The following is a 17,811-nucleotide window of genomic DNA, read 5'->3' as shown; positions in this document are numbered from 1 at the left end:
AGGCAGAACTGAGGATCGAGACGGCCGCAAAGCTAGCGTTTGTCAGCTAGTGCCAAAAGTGGAGAGGTAAGCGGGTTGCTGGACTATACGGGGAAGCAGGGTGTTATTTCTTTCCCATAATCCCCTGGGCCGCCTCCTGCAGCTCTCCGGGGGGGAGGGGGGGTTTGAAGGTGCTGACAGGGATGTGAACAGATCCGGACCTCTGCCAGCTCGATGCAGCAGCCCAGCCCCCCCCCCCCCCTCCCCCCACGCTGAGCCACACCTGGCCCGGGAGTGGATCGCCATTCTCTCAGTTTGGATTTCCGTTCTCCTCAGCCCCACATCTGAGGGGGACACCACCACCGCACACAGAGGAGTGCCCGAGCCCCAAATCCCAGCCCCTCAAACCTGCACCCCGAGGAAGGAGAACACCACCCCTCCACGACTCAAACTCACAGTAAAACTAAAACAGGGACAAACAGAGAGGTTTCGGTCTTCAGGTCTCTGTTTCAATCTGTATCACTGCCATCGTTCTCCGTTTCACAAGCCCATCGGGACCAAACAAAGACCACTGAAACTCCACCGGCCCCTCAGCACATCCACAGCACTGAGAGGCGTTTAAAAACCCTGCCTTTCAAAACAGGGGGGGAAAGTAACTACCGCGAGTAAGTTTCCCCCTAGTTATTGGTTTCAGTGACTGCTCAAAACTATTCTTTTCTTTTCTTCCCTTTCATTTCTTTTTAGGTACTTTTTTGTAGCATGAAAGATAAGTCCCGAGTTGTCCAGCTGAGTGGCCGTCCCTTGTTCACAGCAGTACCCCTCTTTGAGCCAATTTTCCAGCTCACAGAGCGGGGGGGGGAGGGGGGAGGGATGAGCAGAGGGGGATGGGTGTGGAGGAAGGAGGGAAAAAATACAGAGAGCTGGATGTAGGCGGAACCGTTACACGCCAAAACACCTGCCCCCTGATCCCGCAGTCAAGTGCGTGACAGCCACCAGGAAGGACAGACGGACAGACTGGCAGCACATTCAAATCTGCTTAAATGAGGAGAAACTCTGGCTTTTCATTTTTCTGAATAATTTTCTATTATCTCAAATAGAGAGCAGAGTATCATGCATTGTAATATAGACTGGAGCCACCTGTATCAGACCGTGGGTGAGGTCTCAGCTCAGCACGTATCATAGCAACATTTCAGAGTCTTCGCAATGACCAGCTTTCTGAGTGATTGTACATTTGAATACTTTTAAGTCCAGTCCAAGCCAGACAAAGGCAGAGCGTCAAATGAATACTTGTCCTTAACTTAACAAGTGCAATAGTCACCTTTTGACATTCATTTTGGCAATTGCTGAAATTTCCCAAACTGCATTTGCAAATAAAATAGACAAGCATTTAAATAATATAGATAAAATGAAAGAGATTAAAGTATAATGAATGTTACTGCTGTTGGTTTTATTACGGCAACACAGTATGCAAATATTAATTACGAGGGTATGGCATATGAATATTTTTTTTCCACTGGTTACCGCGGTTAAGCAATGTCCGTGGATGAGAACCGTTCCAGCAGGCCATCGAACGATCCCAGATTAGACACGCCTAAGACTGGCCTCTACGTGAGGTCATATAACAATAACTATTTAAAGCTACAGTAATGACTAGACACACATGTCCTCTGAGTTTTCTTTAGAACACAGAGAATGTGTGTATATTTGTGTGTGTGCGCACTGGTTACTGAAAACAACATGCAGTTTGCTTTTCTATTCAAGACTAGTATAGATAACCAATGACCAGTACCACAATAGTAGAATAAAGTAGCAGTAAAATCAGACTAAATAACCGAAAAAACATTTAGGAAGGGGTAAACAAGACAGAAAAGACAGAACTTCTAGGGACGAAACAGCACAGTGAATAATGCTAAACTAAAATAAACAGCGTATTCCTTGCCTTTGGAAAAAAAAATGAAGATTATTAAATTCAGTGGCAAGGAATCATTAAAAATGTAAAATGCCTGAATAAATGAGCATATATTTTCCTAGTGTGCAAAGGCAGCGCTTATCAGCAAAGGGTAAGAATTAAGACCACAGAGGGGGAAAAAAATAACACTTTTAAACATCGAAGACTAAGTAGAAAATTGGCTTAGCATGCAGATAGCAAACTTAACAAAAGGAACATATATATGAGCTTGAAGTGACTGAAGTCCCTGTCTTTCTGATGGGCAAAGTGTTTGATTTATTCCACGGGTTTTACATAAACTGCTAGCTTAATTTCACACCACGCATCTGAAAATGACAACAAACACTTTAATTAGAACCGATGCAAGGAAAAGAGACTTTAATGTTCTTTTGAGTGTATAAAAAAAAAAAGAAAAAGAAAAAAAAAAAAAACTAGGTGAGGAACAGAGATAAATCCTAGGGACTCTCCAAACAGACTGAGTACATATAGTGTCATTTAAATTTTTTTTGCATTTGTTTGCTTGTATATGCAATTGCTAATACTTTCCTTCCTCTCTCTGTGCAGTGCTGGAGAATATTTTACATATGTTTAAATCTTGCTTAAGCCTGCTCGGTAATTTTGTTCCGTCTGCGTGCGCGTTCTACATCGCCTCATGAGTCTGTGGAGCTGGTGCTGCAGATTCCAGCGCCTGAATCGTACATTAATTCCCCCATACATGCCATCCTGGAGACATCCAGCACACCCGCTTCCCAACTCATCACTACAGACAAGGAGAGAAAACAGGCCTGTGTCACTAGGGTCACTGATAATGGTGACATCCCTTCAGTGCATTACTGTGATCACGCACACACACACACACACACTCACATAAACACACACAAACGCACATACACCCAAATGCACGCACACGCGCACACATACACACACACACACACACACACACACACACACACACTCACATAAACACACACAAACGCACATACACCCAAATGCACACACACACACACACACACACACGCACACAGACACACAGGACACCCACAACCCAGCAGCTTTGCCTACCTTCTGCCGCTTCAAAGTCGTGATTCACGAATCACAAGACCCTTGCGCCCTGCTGACTGATTAATCGTGGCATGGGCCGACGCCTTCACGGCAAACAGCGGTGCTGCCAGGGGTGTGGGCGATGGGCACGGTTCAGATCTCAGTTCAAATGGAGAAGGGGTCTCTCCCCCTACCCCTATACCCTCCGTCCCTGATCAGCCAAGCAGCGCCACGGTACCATTATAAAGGCACTTCATTATTGAAGAGGTCGTACCCTATTTATTAATTGACCCCAGAGTTTTGTATTATCTGCTATGTCCAGCACCGCCCCATGTTTCCCTGATTAAACTGAATCAGTGGTGCAGACAGGGCCAGCGTTAGCGCGGGAGGCCCGGGGCCCAGCGGAGAGCCCGGTGTGTGTGTGTGTTTACCTTCAGGCCGCCAGCGCCGCCGCAGCCCAGCAGCACCAGGTTGGCCCGGTCTCCCTCGCTGGGGACGGGAGACCAAGGCCAGGCCTCCTCATTAACCGCTGGCCACCAGCAAACCGCCACATCCTGCGAGCGGTTCAGCCCCACCCGCAGACCCAGCCGCCGCCCGGCCGGACCGGGCAGGTCCACGCTGGAGATCTGGGGAGGGAGAGAGAGAGGTGGAGAAAGAGAGAGAAAGAGAGGGGGAGAAAGAGAGAGAAGCAGACAAAGAGAGAAAGAGTGCGAGAGAGAAAACGAGAGAGAGAAAAATAACTTTGATTCCCTGTTTCCACTCTAATGACTGCACTGCCACTGAATTTAAAATTTTAATCCCACCGTCTGTTTTTTTTACAGCTTTTGTTTTGGTCTTATTTCAAGGTTATTTGTCAGCTGTTTAATTTAATACCTGGAAGCTTACGTGCTCTTTTTGACACTTTTTAAAATAATAATTATTTGTTTTGCCGCGCTCTAAAAATGCGGCGTTCCTTTCGCTCGGGGCCTGGAGGCGGGGTTACGAGGAGCCCGGGGCCTCGCCGCGCGGCTACGCCGTTCGCTCCCAGAGCCAACGTGCAACTGCGAAGCCATAAAACGCCCAAATGCACAAACGACCAAGTACACAGCGAATTTGGGTCTTTTCAAAGGGCCTCGTTTGCATGATGCAGCTTTCACAGGGCAGAACGGAGCTCATCCGCTCTATTCAAACCAGGCTGGCGCTCGGAGCGCAGAGCCCCTACCTCCGGCCGTCACGTCTCGCCGCCATGGCACGCCTCTGCGGAAAATAAACGGCCCTGAGCCCGGAGGCCACAGAGCGGCCACGCGCCCCAACGCTCAGGAGGAACAGGCGAGGGGAGGGGGGGGGGAGAACACGCACTATACGGGTGACATGAGGAGCCCATAAAGAAATTGGGTGAAAGATACGCAGGGAATCCTTCCGCAGTACATTTCACGGGCCTAAATAGCGGGAGGAGTAAATAAATAAACAAACAAATAAATAAATCGGGCGAGTAAAAATAGACCGATGGCGGACGTATTTTTTTTTCTTCTTTTTTTTTGTTTTCACCCCCTTCTACCCCAACTCGCCGTCTTGCCGGGCGTTTGCTGGTCAGCAATAATCAAACCACTTTCTAGGGGATTAGACTCAAAGCTTAGACTACTGGACCCAAACAGCAGCCGAGGCCAGGGGGTCCCCTTATCAGGGCCTGTCTTCTGGAGCCAGCCTCGCTGCAGGACAGATTGCTTTCATATTCCCGCCCGCGCGCCGACAAAGGCAGACAGTAATGCGATAATGCCGGAGTGCAATGGCCGCCAAGGGCCCCGTGCATTTATTTATTGTGTCGGGGAGAATAATCGGGCTCATCCAAATTGTGATCTCCCCACTCAGCTCTGGCCATTAAAAACGGGGTTAATGCTTTAAAAAAAAAAACCCAATCAAACCTCCGCCGCATTTATACGCCGTCCAAATTCTGGAGGAGGGAAAAACAGAGAGAGAGAGAGAGAGAAAATAGATCTCAATTTCCCTGAGTGGGTGGGGCCTGACCCCGCCCCCCCACCCCTTCCTCCGCCCCTCCCGCTCGCTGAGGGCGTAAGCTGAATAAACCCCGCGATGTGAAAGAAATCCCCGAAATTACCGGATACCTCTGCTCTGCCAAATGCGTTCGTTCTCCGACTCCACACCACTCCGACTTTACAAACGCTACGCGTGTCTATGACTGCGGCTCCCGGCCTGGTTCTACACCAGTCCGACTGGGCAGTTAGCCTGCACTCTGGCCAAACCTGTCTCCACAGTTCAATGGTTTAATCTAAGTGCACCTCCCTAAGAATAACCAGGGATGGGGGGAGGGGGAGGGGGCGGGGGATGAACTGCCCCCATTCAGAGAATCTTGTTTAAAAATGCCTACAAAAAAAATGCCTACAAATTATTCAAGTGGCAATATCTTTTTTATGCACTTGTTTGTGTACTTGATAATGCAGAATGAACACAATGCCCATTAAGAGCTGAAATTATATTCTACATTGTTCACAAAAGCATTCACAGGACAAAGAATTGGAGTTGCTCTGTTATTATGGTTGCATTTCTCGTTGGGTCTCAGGTGGCTAAGAGAGTAAGGGGGTGGGGGGGGGGGGGGAGTGTTTCAGGAAATTGCCGCTGAGTCCATTTATAAAGGGACAATTTCACCTACAGTGCGATGAAAAAGTATTTACCCCCTTCCAGATTTCCTCTATTATTGCATATTTGTCCCACTGAATGCTTTCAGATATTTACACAAAAATTGAAAAGATTGATCACAGCCAGGCTTTATTGCAGCCTGCCCTGTTGAAGCTAAACCTCACTCATATTGATGCTTATCATCTGTTTTCACCACAAACTTTCTACAAGTACCGTATGCCATGATTACTTAAGGGGGCAATTACTTTCTCACATGGGTGATGTGGCTGTTTGATAACTTTTTTATTTAATAAATGAAATAATAATTCAAAACTTTATTTTGTGTTTACTCAGGTTCCCATTATCTAATATTACATTTTGTTTAAAGATCTGAAACCATTCACTGAGACAAATATGTAATAACAGAGGAAATCAGGAACGGGGAAAATACTTTTTCAAGGCACTGTATTAACTCAAGTAAGAAAAAGTCAACTGTAAGGGTGGAGCTCTGTAGCCTAAGGATTCAGTCAACATTTGTCCTTAACCTTTGCTCCAGACTGAGTCAAAGTTAAGCAGAAATTATGAACATCCAGGCTAAAGCTTAATTAGCTCAATAATGTCCTCCCTCTCTGCCAAAGCTAAAGTGTGGCAAATTATCTGGCACGAAATGGCTGCTGTGCATCCCCCAGTTTCTGCCCTTCACTGTGAAGATAATGAAAAATGCCATTTCAGGGCAATGTTTTATTATTATTTCTATTATTATTAGTATTATTATTATTATTGTTATTATTGTTATTAAAATGTCTAACTGAAATCACTGCTCTGACTCATCAAGCAGACACAATAGGGAGAGCAGGCGATGTAAGCTGCAGGTGGAGTGCTACCTTGAGGTCTGAGAAGGAGAGCTTGTCCACTCGTCTGTTCAGATCCGGGGAACTCTGACTCCTCTTGGTTAGGTGCACCAGGCTCACCTTGTTCTTCTCCACAAAGGAGAGGAGCAGGAACCGGTCTGTGATCACCGCTGAGAGAGAGAGAGAGACGCCAACAGCACAGATCAACACCTGACATGGCAGCTACAGACATGACACTACACAACACAACACAGATCTGTGCACACAAACACACTCACACACGTGTACATGAGCATACACGCCCAGGCACGAGTGCACTCACACACACTCACATACATGCGTACACGCACACACACACAAACACGTACATGAGCCCACCCTCACACACACGTGTACGAGTACATAGACACACACACATCCACACACGTATGAGAACACATGCACGTCTGCACCATTCCGTTCATCAACATGATAAAGATCATAAAAAAGGAGTGAATACTAAATCAAAAGGTTTATTGTGTACATTAAACTGATAAGAGGGAGAGGGGGGTTATACAAAATAACAGTTTTATTGAAACTTCCAGAGGCATTTCTATAAGGACGTCCCTTTGACAGTCCCCCTCATTTTGTCAACTGGAAAAATAAAAAATAAAAAATCGTTATTCAGTCCCGTCTTAGTTACTTTTGAGGGGGAGGTAAAAAAAACCGAGCCCATTTCCTGCTGTACAATTTCTCAAACGCAACACTTACGCAATCCCCTCCACAGTCGCAGCTCGCAGCGCAGACACTGAAGAAGTGCGCTTTTGTGGGCTATCGCGGGAGCCGTTAGACTTTGGATTTCACAAGGTTTACTTGTCTGTGAGAGACAACCGCCGGAAGGCTGTTGGCTTTTAAAACTGGAGAGAGGAAATTGTACTTGATCCAGCTCAACTGTTTGCGAGCTCCGCGCGCAGTGATAAAGCAATTAAGCCCTCTTGCAAAAAATTAATCTGTTTATGAAACCAATTAAACACTGAAAATTTAATATATTCAATTCAGATTTCCTTCTTTGGCTCGAGACATTGCTGCTACCTCAGGTTGAAAATTTAAGATGGCACATTAAAAAATGGTACGCCAAATGTGACAATTATGTGTTTCAGGTTTAAAGACATTAAATCACATTAAAAACAGGAAATTAAAATAAATTAATCAAATTTCAAAGTCTCCTAACACTCATAGTTCAGTAGGTATCAGAACATCTATAAAGCAGTAATTAACACTTAAATGAACTAAAAAAAGAAAAAAGTATCTTATTAACGTTAATACCACTCATAATACATATCATAGCACAGCTGTGGCAATACAGCTTAAATAAAGGAACTATTAACGTAGCATTAGTAAATGTATGAGAACATGCTTTAGACATAAATCACTCCAACCATTTGAGCGGAACAAGTTATGGGTCTTCTTACTGCAGCTCATACTACAATATTTTCAATATAAAAACCATCCGATTTGTTATGATGTTATGATAACATCATTGCTTGAATGATGAATTCATAATTTTGCATAATTAAGTATCTAGAACTTCCCATTATTTGAGCTATATAAAATAATAGCAAATAAGTCACCAGAAACATGTTACAAGCTTATTAGTGGTGTAGAAATTTTACAGTAGTAAAGTACAGTTCAGCATCAGTACTTCTGACATATTGTCTTCACTGTTCACTTCACTACTGCATGCCGGTTTGTGTAAGCACCACTGACTGTACGTATGCTCTTCTACAGTTCATTGTGCAAGCACACACTGAACTGTACGTATGGTCTTCTACAGTTCATGGTGTAAGCAAACACTGACTGTACGTATGTTCTTCTACAGTTCATTGTGTAAGCACCACTGACTGTACGTATGTCCTTCTACAGTTCATTGTGTAAGCACAAACTGACTGTACGTATGTTCTTCTACAGTTCATGGTGTAAGCACACACTGAACTGTACGTATGTTCTTCTATAGTTCATGGTGTAAGCACACACTGACTGTACGTATGCTCTTCTACAGTTCATGGTGTAAGCACACACTGACTGTACGTATGCTCTTCTACAGTTCATTGTGTAAGCACACACTGACTGTACGTATGTTCTTCTACAGTTCATGGTGTAAGCACACACTGACTGTACATATGTTCTTCTACAGTTCATGGTGTAAGCACCACTGACTGTACGTATGTTCTTCTACAGGTCATTGTGTAAGCACCACTGACTGTACGTATGTTCTTCTACAGTTCATTGTGTAAGCACCACTGACTGTACGTATGTTCTTCTACAGGTCATTGTGTAAGCACACACTGACTGTACGTATGCTCTTCTATGGTTCATTTTGTAAGCACACACTGACTGTACGTATGTTCTTCTACAGGTCATTGTGTAAGCACACACTGACTGTACGTATGTTCTTCTACACTTCATTGTGTAAGCACCACTGACTGTACGTATGTTCTTCTACAGTTCATGGTGTAAGCACACACTGACTGTACGTATGTTCTTCTACAGGTCATGGTGTAAGCACACACTGAAGCGGTGAACAGGTGGAGAGAGGACCCCCCAGTGGCCATTCTGGCTCCCCTTGCCCGTAATTACCGGCACTGTGGGGAGGGCGGGGTACTCTCAGGTACCAGGTGGTTAAGATGGAGGAGCAGGGCCATAAACAATAATTGATGATAAAACAATTAGTGGGGTTTGCCACAGTCCCCCCCCCCACCTGTCACCGGGCACTGGGGGCCCCAGAGAGGAGGAAAGCAGGAGAAATCTGCTACTTCTGTTCCCCCGGTCGTCCCTGGAGACGCAGGGGGAGAGGATTTACCGTCATTACCTGCGGCAGTGCGGGTCCCTCTGAGCGCGTGCGATGGGAGAGCGCGGTAATTACTCACCGTCGCTGATGGTGTCTGCGGCCAGCCGTCCCACCAGGGCCCGGTCCACACACACCCGCTCCAGCTGTGCTCCACTCTGGCCCAGGGTCACCAACACCCCTGAGCTCAGCAGCATCTACACACACACAGGCACACAAACACAAACATACACAACAAACGCACACAGAAACAAACACACACACACACACACACACACAAACACACGCGTACACACAGGTACATGTTATAGGCTTACATTCAAAAGCCAGGTCTGGCCAGAAAAATCAGTTGGCTTGAGCCAAACAGTAGTCATACATAAACACACTGCACATAAAGTGAACAAACACTTGTGCACGTTTCTTCAGTGCAACACGCTTGTTGTCTACGGTAAGGTCAGTCTGGGTAGCACTGTGCCTGTGGGTGATCAAGGGTGCAGGTGGGGTCTGTACTGTGTTTGTGGGGTACAGGTGTGCAGGTGGGGGTGGGGGGTGGTCTATATGGTGTTTGTCAGGTACAGGGGTGCAGTTTGGGGGGGTCTATTATACAACGTTTGTGGGGTACAGCTGGGCTCTATACTGCGTTTGTGGGGTACTGGTGTGCAGGTGTGGGGGGTCTATACGGTGTTTGTGGGGTACAGGTGTGCAGGTGAGGTGTCTATACGGTGTCTGTGGGGTACAGGTGTGCAGGTGGGGTTGATGACACTGTGGGTGATGCGAGCGCTGGAGTCTCCACCTGACAGGAGCGTGTGTTCCTCCATCTGCAGCCAACGCACATGCTGACCTGCAGCAGCTCCTGCAATAGAGAGAGAGAGGGATGTGTGAGAGAGCGAGAGGAAGGGAGGTAGAGGGGGAGAGAGAGGGAGGAAGGGAGATAGAAAGGGAAAGAGGGAGAGGAAGAGAGGGGGAGAGAGAGAGGGGTCAGCTGCTCCTGGGGCACAGTCAGCACAGCTGGGGGAGTCTGGTGGGGGTGGTGTGGGCTGTTTCTGGTTTCAGACGAGGAGGGTAGAGGAGATTAGCGAGGGGCACACACACAAAGCGGGGTCTGTGCTTTTGGGGAGGAGCTGGGGAGCGCTTTACCTGCAGCTCCTCGCCACTGATCCCCTCAAATATCCCCCCTGTTGAAAGAGTGCGCCCGAAAACAGAGAGCCACTCAGGGGCGGGGGGTGAGGTAAAGACGAGAACGCGTTTTAAAAGGGAATCTAAAACAGATACCTCCAGCTCCTTCAGGGAGTCGCGCAGCTTCTCAGGACGGGAGTTCTTGGGAGTCCAGCAGAGACCGCGAGCTGGAGGGGGGGGGGAGGGGGGGGCGGCAGGGTCACAGATCAGTGGAACGGGAGGAGGACGGGCATGAGCAGTGGGTGTGGCCAGGGGGTCCCCACTGTACGGTATGCCAGGTCACAAAGGCACCGTAAAGCTGGGGAGATACAGACTCACACACAGCCCCCAGCACTGATCTCTGCTGGAAGGCCATCCTCACTCCTCTCTCCCACAGTGCAAAAGCAAAGCACGGCCAAAAGGCATCTATTCAGGCCTTACATGGTGAGAGACTACAAGCCCCAGAATCCTCTTCCTGCTCAGTTTATTAACTGTAGGCTATCATCATGAAAAAGGCCTTACGTATCATAGAGTATCAATAAACATTCTAAAAGGTTGTGGTTTTGGTTTTTAACCAGTTCCAGCCCTTTCAAGCCCCTGATCCATATCGAGGCCAGGGACCATTGTGTGTGTGCGTGTGTGAGTGTGCGTGTGTGTGTGTGTGTGCGTGTGTGTGCGTGTGTGTGTGTGTGTGTGTGTGTGTGTGTGTGTGCGTGTTTTTCTCACTTCTGCTCAAGGAAGCCAGCAAAATGAGAAAAAACACACAATCTAAAGCACCAGCTTATTGCGTATTTATAATACTTCATTGATTGTCTAAATATTAAATCTGCTTTGTTGTGCTCATACCATAGAAATCTCAGAAACATGAGCAAACATGATCAAGCTTAAAGTGCATTTTAACTTCAGGAGAGAAAGGCAAACTCATTGCTGTGACACATCTAATGACCCACTTCAAATGATTCATTCAACTTAGAGGAGACTTGTAATTTCCCATGAGGTCTCACTCCCATACCTGCCCTTCCTCCAGCACAAAAAAAACAACTTGAATTCTAGCTCTGCGTTCGTAACAGCATTAATATGAAGAAGAGATTTTTGTTTTCACAAAAATTTCCTAATGAAACCCAATATGTTCTCCTTTTTAAGAAACCATTAAGAAATTGTCCCTTTTTCGAGTGAGAGAGGAAGTAAATAAATGCATGTAAATGACTGAGAGGGGGGCGGGAGGAGGGGCAGAGTGTGTGTCTCCTGATAAGGGGGTTTTTGCATTCTCCAGGATGGCTAGGGCCTCTCTGCAGCACAGGTTTGAGAGACAGAGCTATTTCTGGAAGTTAGCCAAACGTGTTTTTGGCCCCAAATGACGCGACGTGGCGACAGGGGAACCCTCCCCCGAAAAGAATTCCCAAAACCCTGAGGAAGTCAGGACTCTTTCTTTCACTTTATTTCATTTCAATCGCGCTGCTCTGTCTTGTGTTACTGTTTACCAGGCAGGAAAGGCAAGGGGCAACACCAGAACATGTTTGAAATAGAAGTATATGTTGGACTGTTGAGATTTGAAGAGTTTTTATTGTGTGTGTGTGTGTGTGTGTGTGTGTAATACATGAGCATGACTTACTCTCTGCGAAATGCTGCTTCTCATTGAAGTAGTGGTGATCAGCCAGGTTCACTGGAACAGAAAGGGAAAAGCGTCAGGCTCGGTGGAGCCGCGAGCAGCGCGGGGCCATTTACATTTCACGTGCACGCGAGCGCGCGTTTGTGTCCGTGGTGGAACAGGCGGGAGCCGCCCTGCAACACAAGTCCTAACCCTAACCCCCGATTCACTGCAGCCACACCCTGTAAGGAGGCGTCCCGTGTGCCCCTGCTCCCCCCCCACCCCCAAAAAAAAAACCAGGAAGTGAGCCTTGCCGGAGGCACCTCCGGGATCCAGGGTATCAATCAGATAAGGTGACATTATGATACAGAAACGACCCCAACTCCCCCCCCCCCATGTGAAACACCTGCTGAGCACCCGGGGGGTGGGTGACCCCCGTTTGTAATTACCATGAGTCTGGCACTCCCTCTAGTGGGGGAAACCGGTAACCACATGGCCAGTCTCAGGCACGTGCGCGCACGCATGCATGTGCGCAATGTAAACGCCACTCAGCCGGGATGTGAAAATACAATTAATTAAAATCAATTTCCACAATTTAAATTCCACAGGAGAGTCAGCGCTTTCTCTCCCCTCTCTACATCCTCTCTCTCTCATTTTCCACCTACCCATTTCTTCTCTACTCCTTTTCTTTTTCCTCCCAGTTATCAAGTGATACTTTTGTAATCCTCCTGAATTAAAGGGATTTCTGTGCGCGAGCACCATCTCCACAGCAGACGGGAATGAAAGGGAAACCAGGCTGACTCTACGGTGGCTCTGGAGAGCCAGGAAACCCCCTTATTAGAGGCTGTGAGAGGGGAGCCAGGCTGGACAAACACAAACAGAGAGAGCCTGGAACATCCATCCCCCGACTCAGAAACCAGCCTCTCCATTTCCCTCCTAAATCATACAGTTCAGACAGAGAGAAGCTGTCAGGGGTACTACTCGGGTACATGAACCATAGGAAGAAGAAAGCCCAGCTAATTTGAAATATTGAGTGCCCGAAAATCTGATGAAATCTGGAAAATTCTGAGAATACTGCATCGTTCTTTTGGAGCTCACATCAGAGGTGTGCGTAATTGTCTCCAGCATGAAAAACATTGTGCTTTCTCATACCAGAATCAATATCCAGCCCATGCCCACCACATGAATCCCTTCCCTTAATATTAGCTAAAAGAGGTCAGGCAGTATATGAAAATATAACAAACAACTAAGGCTTTCTGCCGTTTTCTCAAATGAAAGATTTGCAACAGCTAATGGTTTTGTCCCAGAATGACAAGCCTTTCTATATGCTGTTTCACAAAGCGATGGGGACCACAAGATGAAATTCAGCAGTAGATCCTCCCCGTTTCTGGGCAAAACAGGTGAAGTCGTCCAAAGAAAAAACACAGATTTCAAAAAGATCATGGTTTGTGCAAATGAGTGCGCGAGTGTGTGTGAGTGAGTGTGTGTGTCAGGGTTAGTGCGCTGAGCTACAGTAGTAAGTGTGTGTGTGTGTGTCAGGGATAGAGCCCTGAGCTGCAGTAGTGAGTGTGTGTGAGAGTGTGCGTGTGTGAGTGTGTGTGTGTGTGTGTGCATCTGTTTGTGCATCAGGGTTAGTGCCCCCCCGATACGCAGACTCCGCACTCTCCAATACCTGCCACACACAGCCCTGGCTTTTCTTCTCTTTTTTCAATTACGGGGTCTTTGTAATTCTCTGGTGTGAGTGAGCTTTATTCACAGCTCCTAAAGCAAGCCGTTCACACCACAGACTCAAATACAGGTGGCTGGACTGGGAGGCGGACTGAGACCAGCGAATGAGAGCCTGGAAAGGGCACTGAAGGGGGAGTGGTGTGGGAGGGGAATCCTTCAGAAGAATATCCTAAGCTTGGCACATCTTTTTTAAAAGCATAGAAGGTGTGTATATAGTCATCTAACATGTATATGTATCTGTGCTCGTTTGAGGCTCGTGACTGATGTGTCTTTTGATGCGGTCCCCAGATGAGGCCCCCCGGATCACTGGGACACGGGCGCAGGAAAGGGGTCTGCTTCTCCGGGACGCGCTCGCCTGGATCTGGGCCTCCGCCGTCCCCTGAGAGCCGCGGGGGCTGCCAGGAGTCAGGCCGCGTGAGTGGGGGGGGCGGGGGCGTGGGGGGCTGGAGGGGGCTGCACCTGCTCATTCTTATCAATGGGAAACCAAGATAATCACAGATGAAGGGGAGGATGGAAGACTCGCACAAATACTGTTTATATAAATATGTGTATATTTACCCGGTTCTCCTTTGTCATAGTACTGGTGCGTGCCAATATCTGTATCTGGAAAGAGAGAGAGAGAGAGAAAGGGGGGGGAGAAAGAGGAGGGAAGGAGGGAGGGAGGCAGAGAGAGAGAGAGAGAGTGAGGGAGAAAGAGAGGGAGGGAGAGAGAGAGGAGGAGAGAGAGCACGAGAGAGAGAGAGAGAGAGAGAAATGAGCAGTGTGCCTGTTAGAAGTGGTCAGATCAGCAATTTCGCACCGCAGGATAAACAATCATTATCTGCCCATGTCCAGCGCCATCTGCCTGCACAGAGACAGAGATAAGGGAGCAGGGAGCTGGGGGGCACTGGGGGTGAGCTGGGTATTAATAAAGACAGGGGCGCTTGCACCCCTCCCTCGCAGACCCCCCCCCCCTCCCCGGGACGGTCCCCCCCGCCTCGTCTTCGCCCCAGACTCAAACTGCTGAGATTGGCCCTTTCTCACCGCTGTTATGGCTGAAGGAGGAAAAGACAGAGCCCTGCTCTGACAGCACCCCTTTATTATTTATTTATTTTAATCAGTGGCGTCTGCTGGTCCCTGGGCTGGGCAGAGGGCAGCCTGGGAGAGCGATACGCACGCATTAATTAACCTGCAGGCTGTCATCAGCACACCCCAGAGACGACCCCCAATGAACAGGGCTCCCACAGCTCAGGAGGAATCTGGGGAGAGGGGGCAGGAATTTGGGGAGTGAGGGGAGGAATTTGGGGAGCAAGAGGAGGAATTTGGGGTGTTAGGGGTGGAGTTTGCGACACTAGGGGTACAATTTGGGGAGCGAAATGAGGAATTTGAGATGCTAGGGGAGGAATTTGGGGAGCTAGGGGCAGAATTTGGGGAGTGAGGGGAAGAATTTTGGTTGCTAGGGGTGAAATTTGGGGAGCAGGAGGAGGAATCCATCACAAATGGAGAAATGCTGCTCAAACCGCACAGTGATACTGCAAAATGGAGAGCAAAGCGTACATTTCCAAACTCTCGTGGAGTGCTGGGGGTATGTGTTATAAGTCAATCGAAAAAGAAAAACAGCGCCGTAGGCGACACTTTCATCACTCTGAGTAGGCCAGGTGAAGACTCCAGAATTTACCCAAGTAGTTCACAGCCAATCTTCCCCTTTCAAACAGGTTCTTTTTTTTCTTTTTCAAATTGCACAGTCAGACAAGGAGGGGAGGCGTGGGTGGATCTGCAGGTCTGCAGTGAGAGTCTCATGCTTCAGGGGCTGATATCTGAATTTTACAGATTCCATTCTAACAAAAAAGTGGTAAAATAAACAGCTAAAAAAATAGCAGCATACAATCAAAACAGTGCTTGACCAAATGAGACAAAATCTGGTTCTAAAAATTACCTGACAGTGAAGGACGCTAAGAAAGGAACAAAAACAAAATAAATATATATTATATTGAGCCGATAAATATATTTATTATCATTATTATTACTCCAATTATTATTAGTAGTAGTAGTAGTAATAGTACCTCTGATTCACACATCAGAAGAAGCACTGAGACAGCATGCAGTGTACGACTAGATCACTACATGGACAGAAAAGAGGCTTGCGGGTTTCAATCTCGTGTGTGACACCTCTTTCATGCTGTTGAGTGAGGTGTTGTAGCTCAATTGCTCAGGGTTAAAACAGGCCTGAATAGAGAGGGGAAGGGAGGAGGGGGGAAAAGAGCGCCAAACGGACGAACAGATTAATTACCTCTGACATGCAAGGAACTCTTTGAGGACCACAAGTGCAGCTCAGCCAGGCAGAACGACATCTGATTGAAGGAGAAACTCGATTCTGCAGAAACACGAGGGAAAGAAAGAGAGAATGAGACCAAACGAGGGGCAGACATAATAACACAAAGTTATCTCTCTCTCTCCCTCTCTCCCTCTCCTGCTCTCTCACCGTAGGGCGAGCTGGGTTCCCCAAGCACAAAGCCCTGACCCAGAGCTGGAGAACCTCGTCAGGGGGACAGGAGAGTGACAGGTGGGCGTGGCCTGTCTCACCCCCCCACCCCCCCCACCCCCCTCCCCATTCCAGTGCCTTCTAAACTGATTGAAGGGGGGGGGTTGGATTCCACAAGGGTCACCCTGACACTTAACACGCCAGTACACTGCTCACAGACAGAGGAACAGGCCTAGACACATGTATCTACATATACACATACATGCAGTACATGTACCACCAGCACTACACTGGAAATCCTTTCACCTTTTTTTTAAGATGCAAGCTGGTTTCTTCAGCAGAGAGAGAGAGGCTTCCCTTCTTTAAATTTTATTTCAACCACTGCTTTTGATTGAACAGCTTTTTTAATGAATGAACAACTGCATTTCCCTCGCCCTCTGGCTCTTTCTCTCACACACACATGCACACACGAATGCACACACATACGCACACACACACCCGCCTGCCACCTCTCGAATGACACCTGTGACCTCCTGCCTCCTCGTCCTGAACCTGTGCCAGGACCTGTTGCCAGGAGCGACTGTGCCACGGAGACGGTTCCCCACGTCTGCGCAGGTGAGCCCCGCCCGATCGCACCGGCGCCACCTCTGGAGCACACCAGCGCCTTTACCGCTGGCGGTGTTTACAGTGCAAACCCATCCCATTTCTTTCCTCCCTTACTTCTATTACTGTCCAGTTATCCTGCTGTATACACACTGGATATATTCAGGTTAAGTACATACCTCAAGCAAACAAAAGGCAGTGCCCTACCTGCAAATCGAACCTACAACCTTTTTCTTAACCGTTACAAGTCCAGTACCCCGACCATTATGCAACTCTCTGTATCACCACCCCCACATCCCCCACATCCCCCACATCCCCCACCAGTCACAGCTGTTTCACTTGGGGCCAGTTATTAAAAAACAGTGCGCAACAGCAAATGCGCCGTTTATGACCAAAGGATGCAACCTGGACCACACGTCTCCTCCCATTCCTTTCTCTAGGAGAGGGATCGGAAACGTACACAAAACGCGCAAACGCAACGACTCCCAGGGCACAACCCAGATCTGAAATGGCTTCTTTTTTTTTTTTTTTAAATACCCAGCATTCAACTGACATAGCTCTACCCAAAGTGCTGACGTTGAGGAGACATTCGGAAAAGGGAATGTGTTCATTGAGGGTGGCATCCCCCCCTCCCCACATGGTTCTGCTGAGCATGCTGGGTCTTATCTCTGGGGCCTGAGGTTGCTGGGGAGGGGGGGGGGGCAATGCCAGTGGTCCAAAACTTCAGCAAACCAAATCAGTCATAAACTGGAGCCCAAGGAAATGCTGTATCCAGCACTGCTATTTTATGAGTTTACTGACATAAGAGGATTCCTTCATCCACCACCTTGCTTTTAAAGGAAGTCAGCTTTTTTTAAAGGTTTTTTTTCTTGCAAGTCTACTAAGAGCAAACCTACACCCCCCCCCCCCCTCCCCCCCCCCCCCCTCCCCCCCCCCCCCCCAACACAGGAAGAGAGAGCATGCAATCGGCCTTTCAAGACATACTTCCTTTAGACACTTTGTTTCAAATGGAAATTGTGA

The 17,811-nt window shown here is 47.8% G+C and overlaps 1 protein-coding gene across 3 annotated transcripts in view; it reads right to left on the bottom strand.

Moving 5' to 3' along the window:
* wdpcp (WD repeat containing planar cell polarity effector) overlaps positions 1–17,811 on the bottom strand; it is a 58,196-nt gene that overhangs the window by 21,014 nt on the left and 19,371 nt on the right. For 2 of the 3 annotated variants that reach the window (XM_035400064.1, XM_035400063.1), the window contains exons 2-9: positions 15,997–16,080; positions 14,286–14,330; positions 12,024–12,074; positions 10,529–10,599; positions 10,050–10,109; positions 9,339–9,453; positions 6,466–6,602; positions 3,400–3,594 (exon numbers count right to left, since the gene is read on the bottom strand). In XM_035400064.1, the coding sequence (XP_035255955.1) occupies positions 3,400–3,594; positions 6,466–6,602; positions 9,339–9,453; positions 10,050–10,109; positions 10,529–10,599; positions 12,024–12,074; positions 14,286–14,330; positions 15,997–16,057 (735 nt within the window). In that variant the 5' untranslated portion in view covers positions 16,058–16,080. Of the gene's footprint in view, positions 1–3,399; positions 3,595–6,465; positions 6,603–9,338; positions 9,454–10,049; positions 10,110–10,528; positions 10,600–12,023; positions 12,075–14,285; positions 14,331–15,996; positions 16,081–17,811 lie in introns of those variants that run through there. The other variant, XM_035400065.1, reaches the window with a different exon arrangement.

Source organism: Anguilla anguilla, chromosome 18 (genome assembly GCF_013347855.1).
Source record: "Anguilla anguilla isolate fAngAng1 chromosome 18, fAngAng1.pri, whole genome shotgun sequence".
Taxonomy (NCBI): domain Eukaryota; kingdom Metazoa; phylum Chordata; class Actinopteri; order Anguilliformes; family Anguillidae; genus Anguilla; species Anguilla anguilla.
Note: the sequence above shows the minus strand (reverse complement) of the source record. Positions and strands in the feature narration are given on the sequence as shown.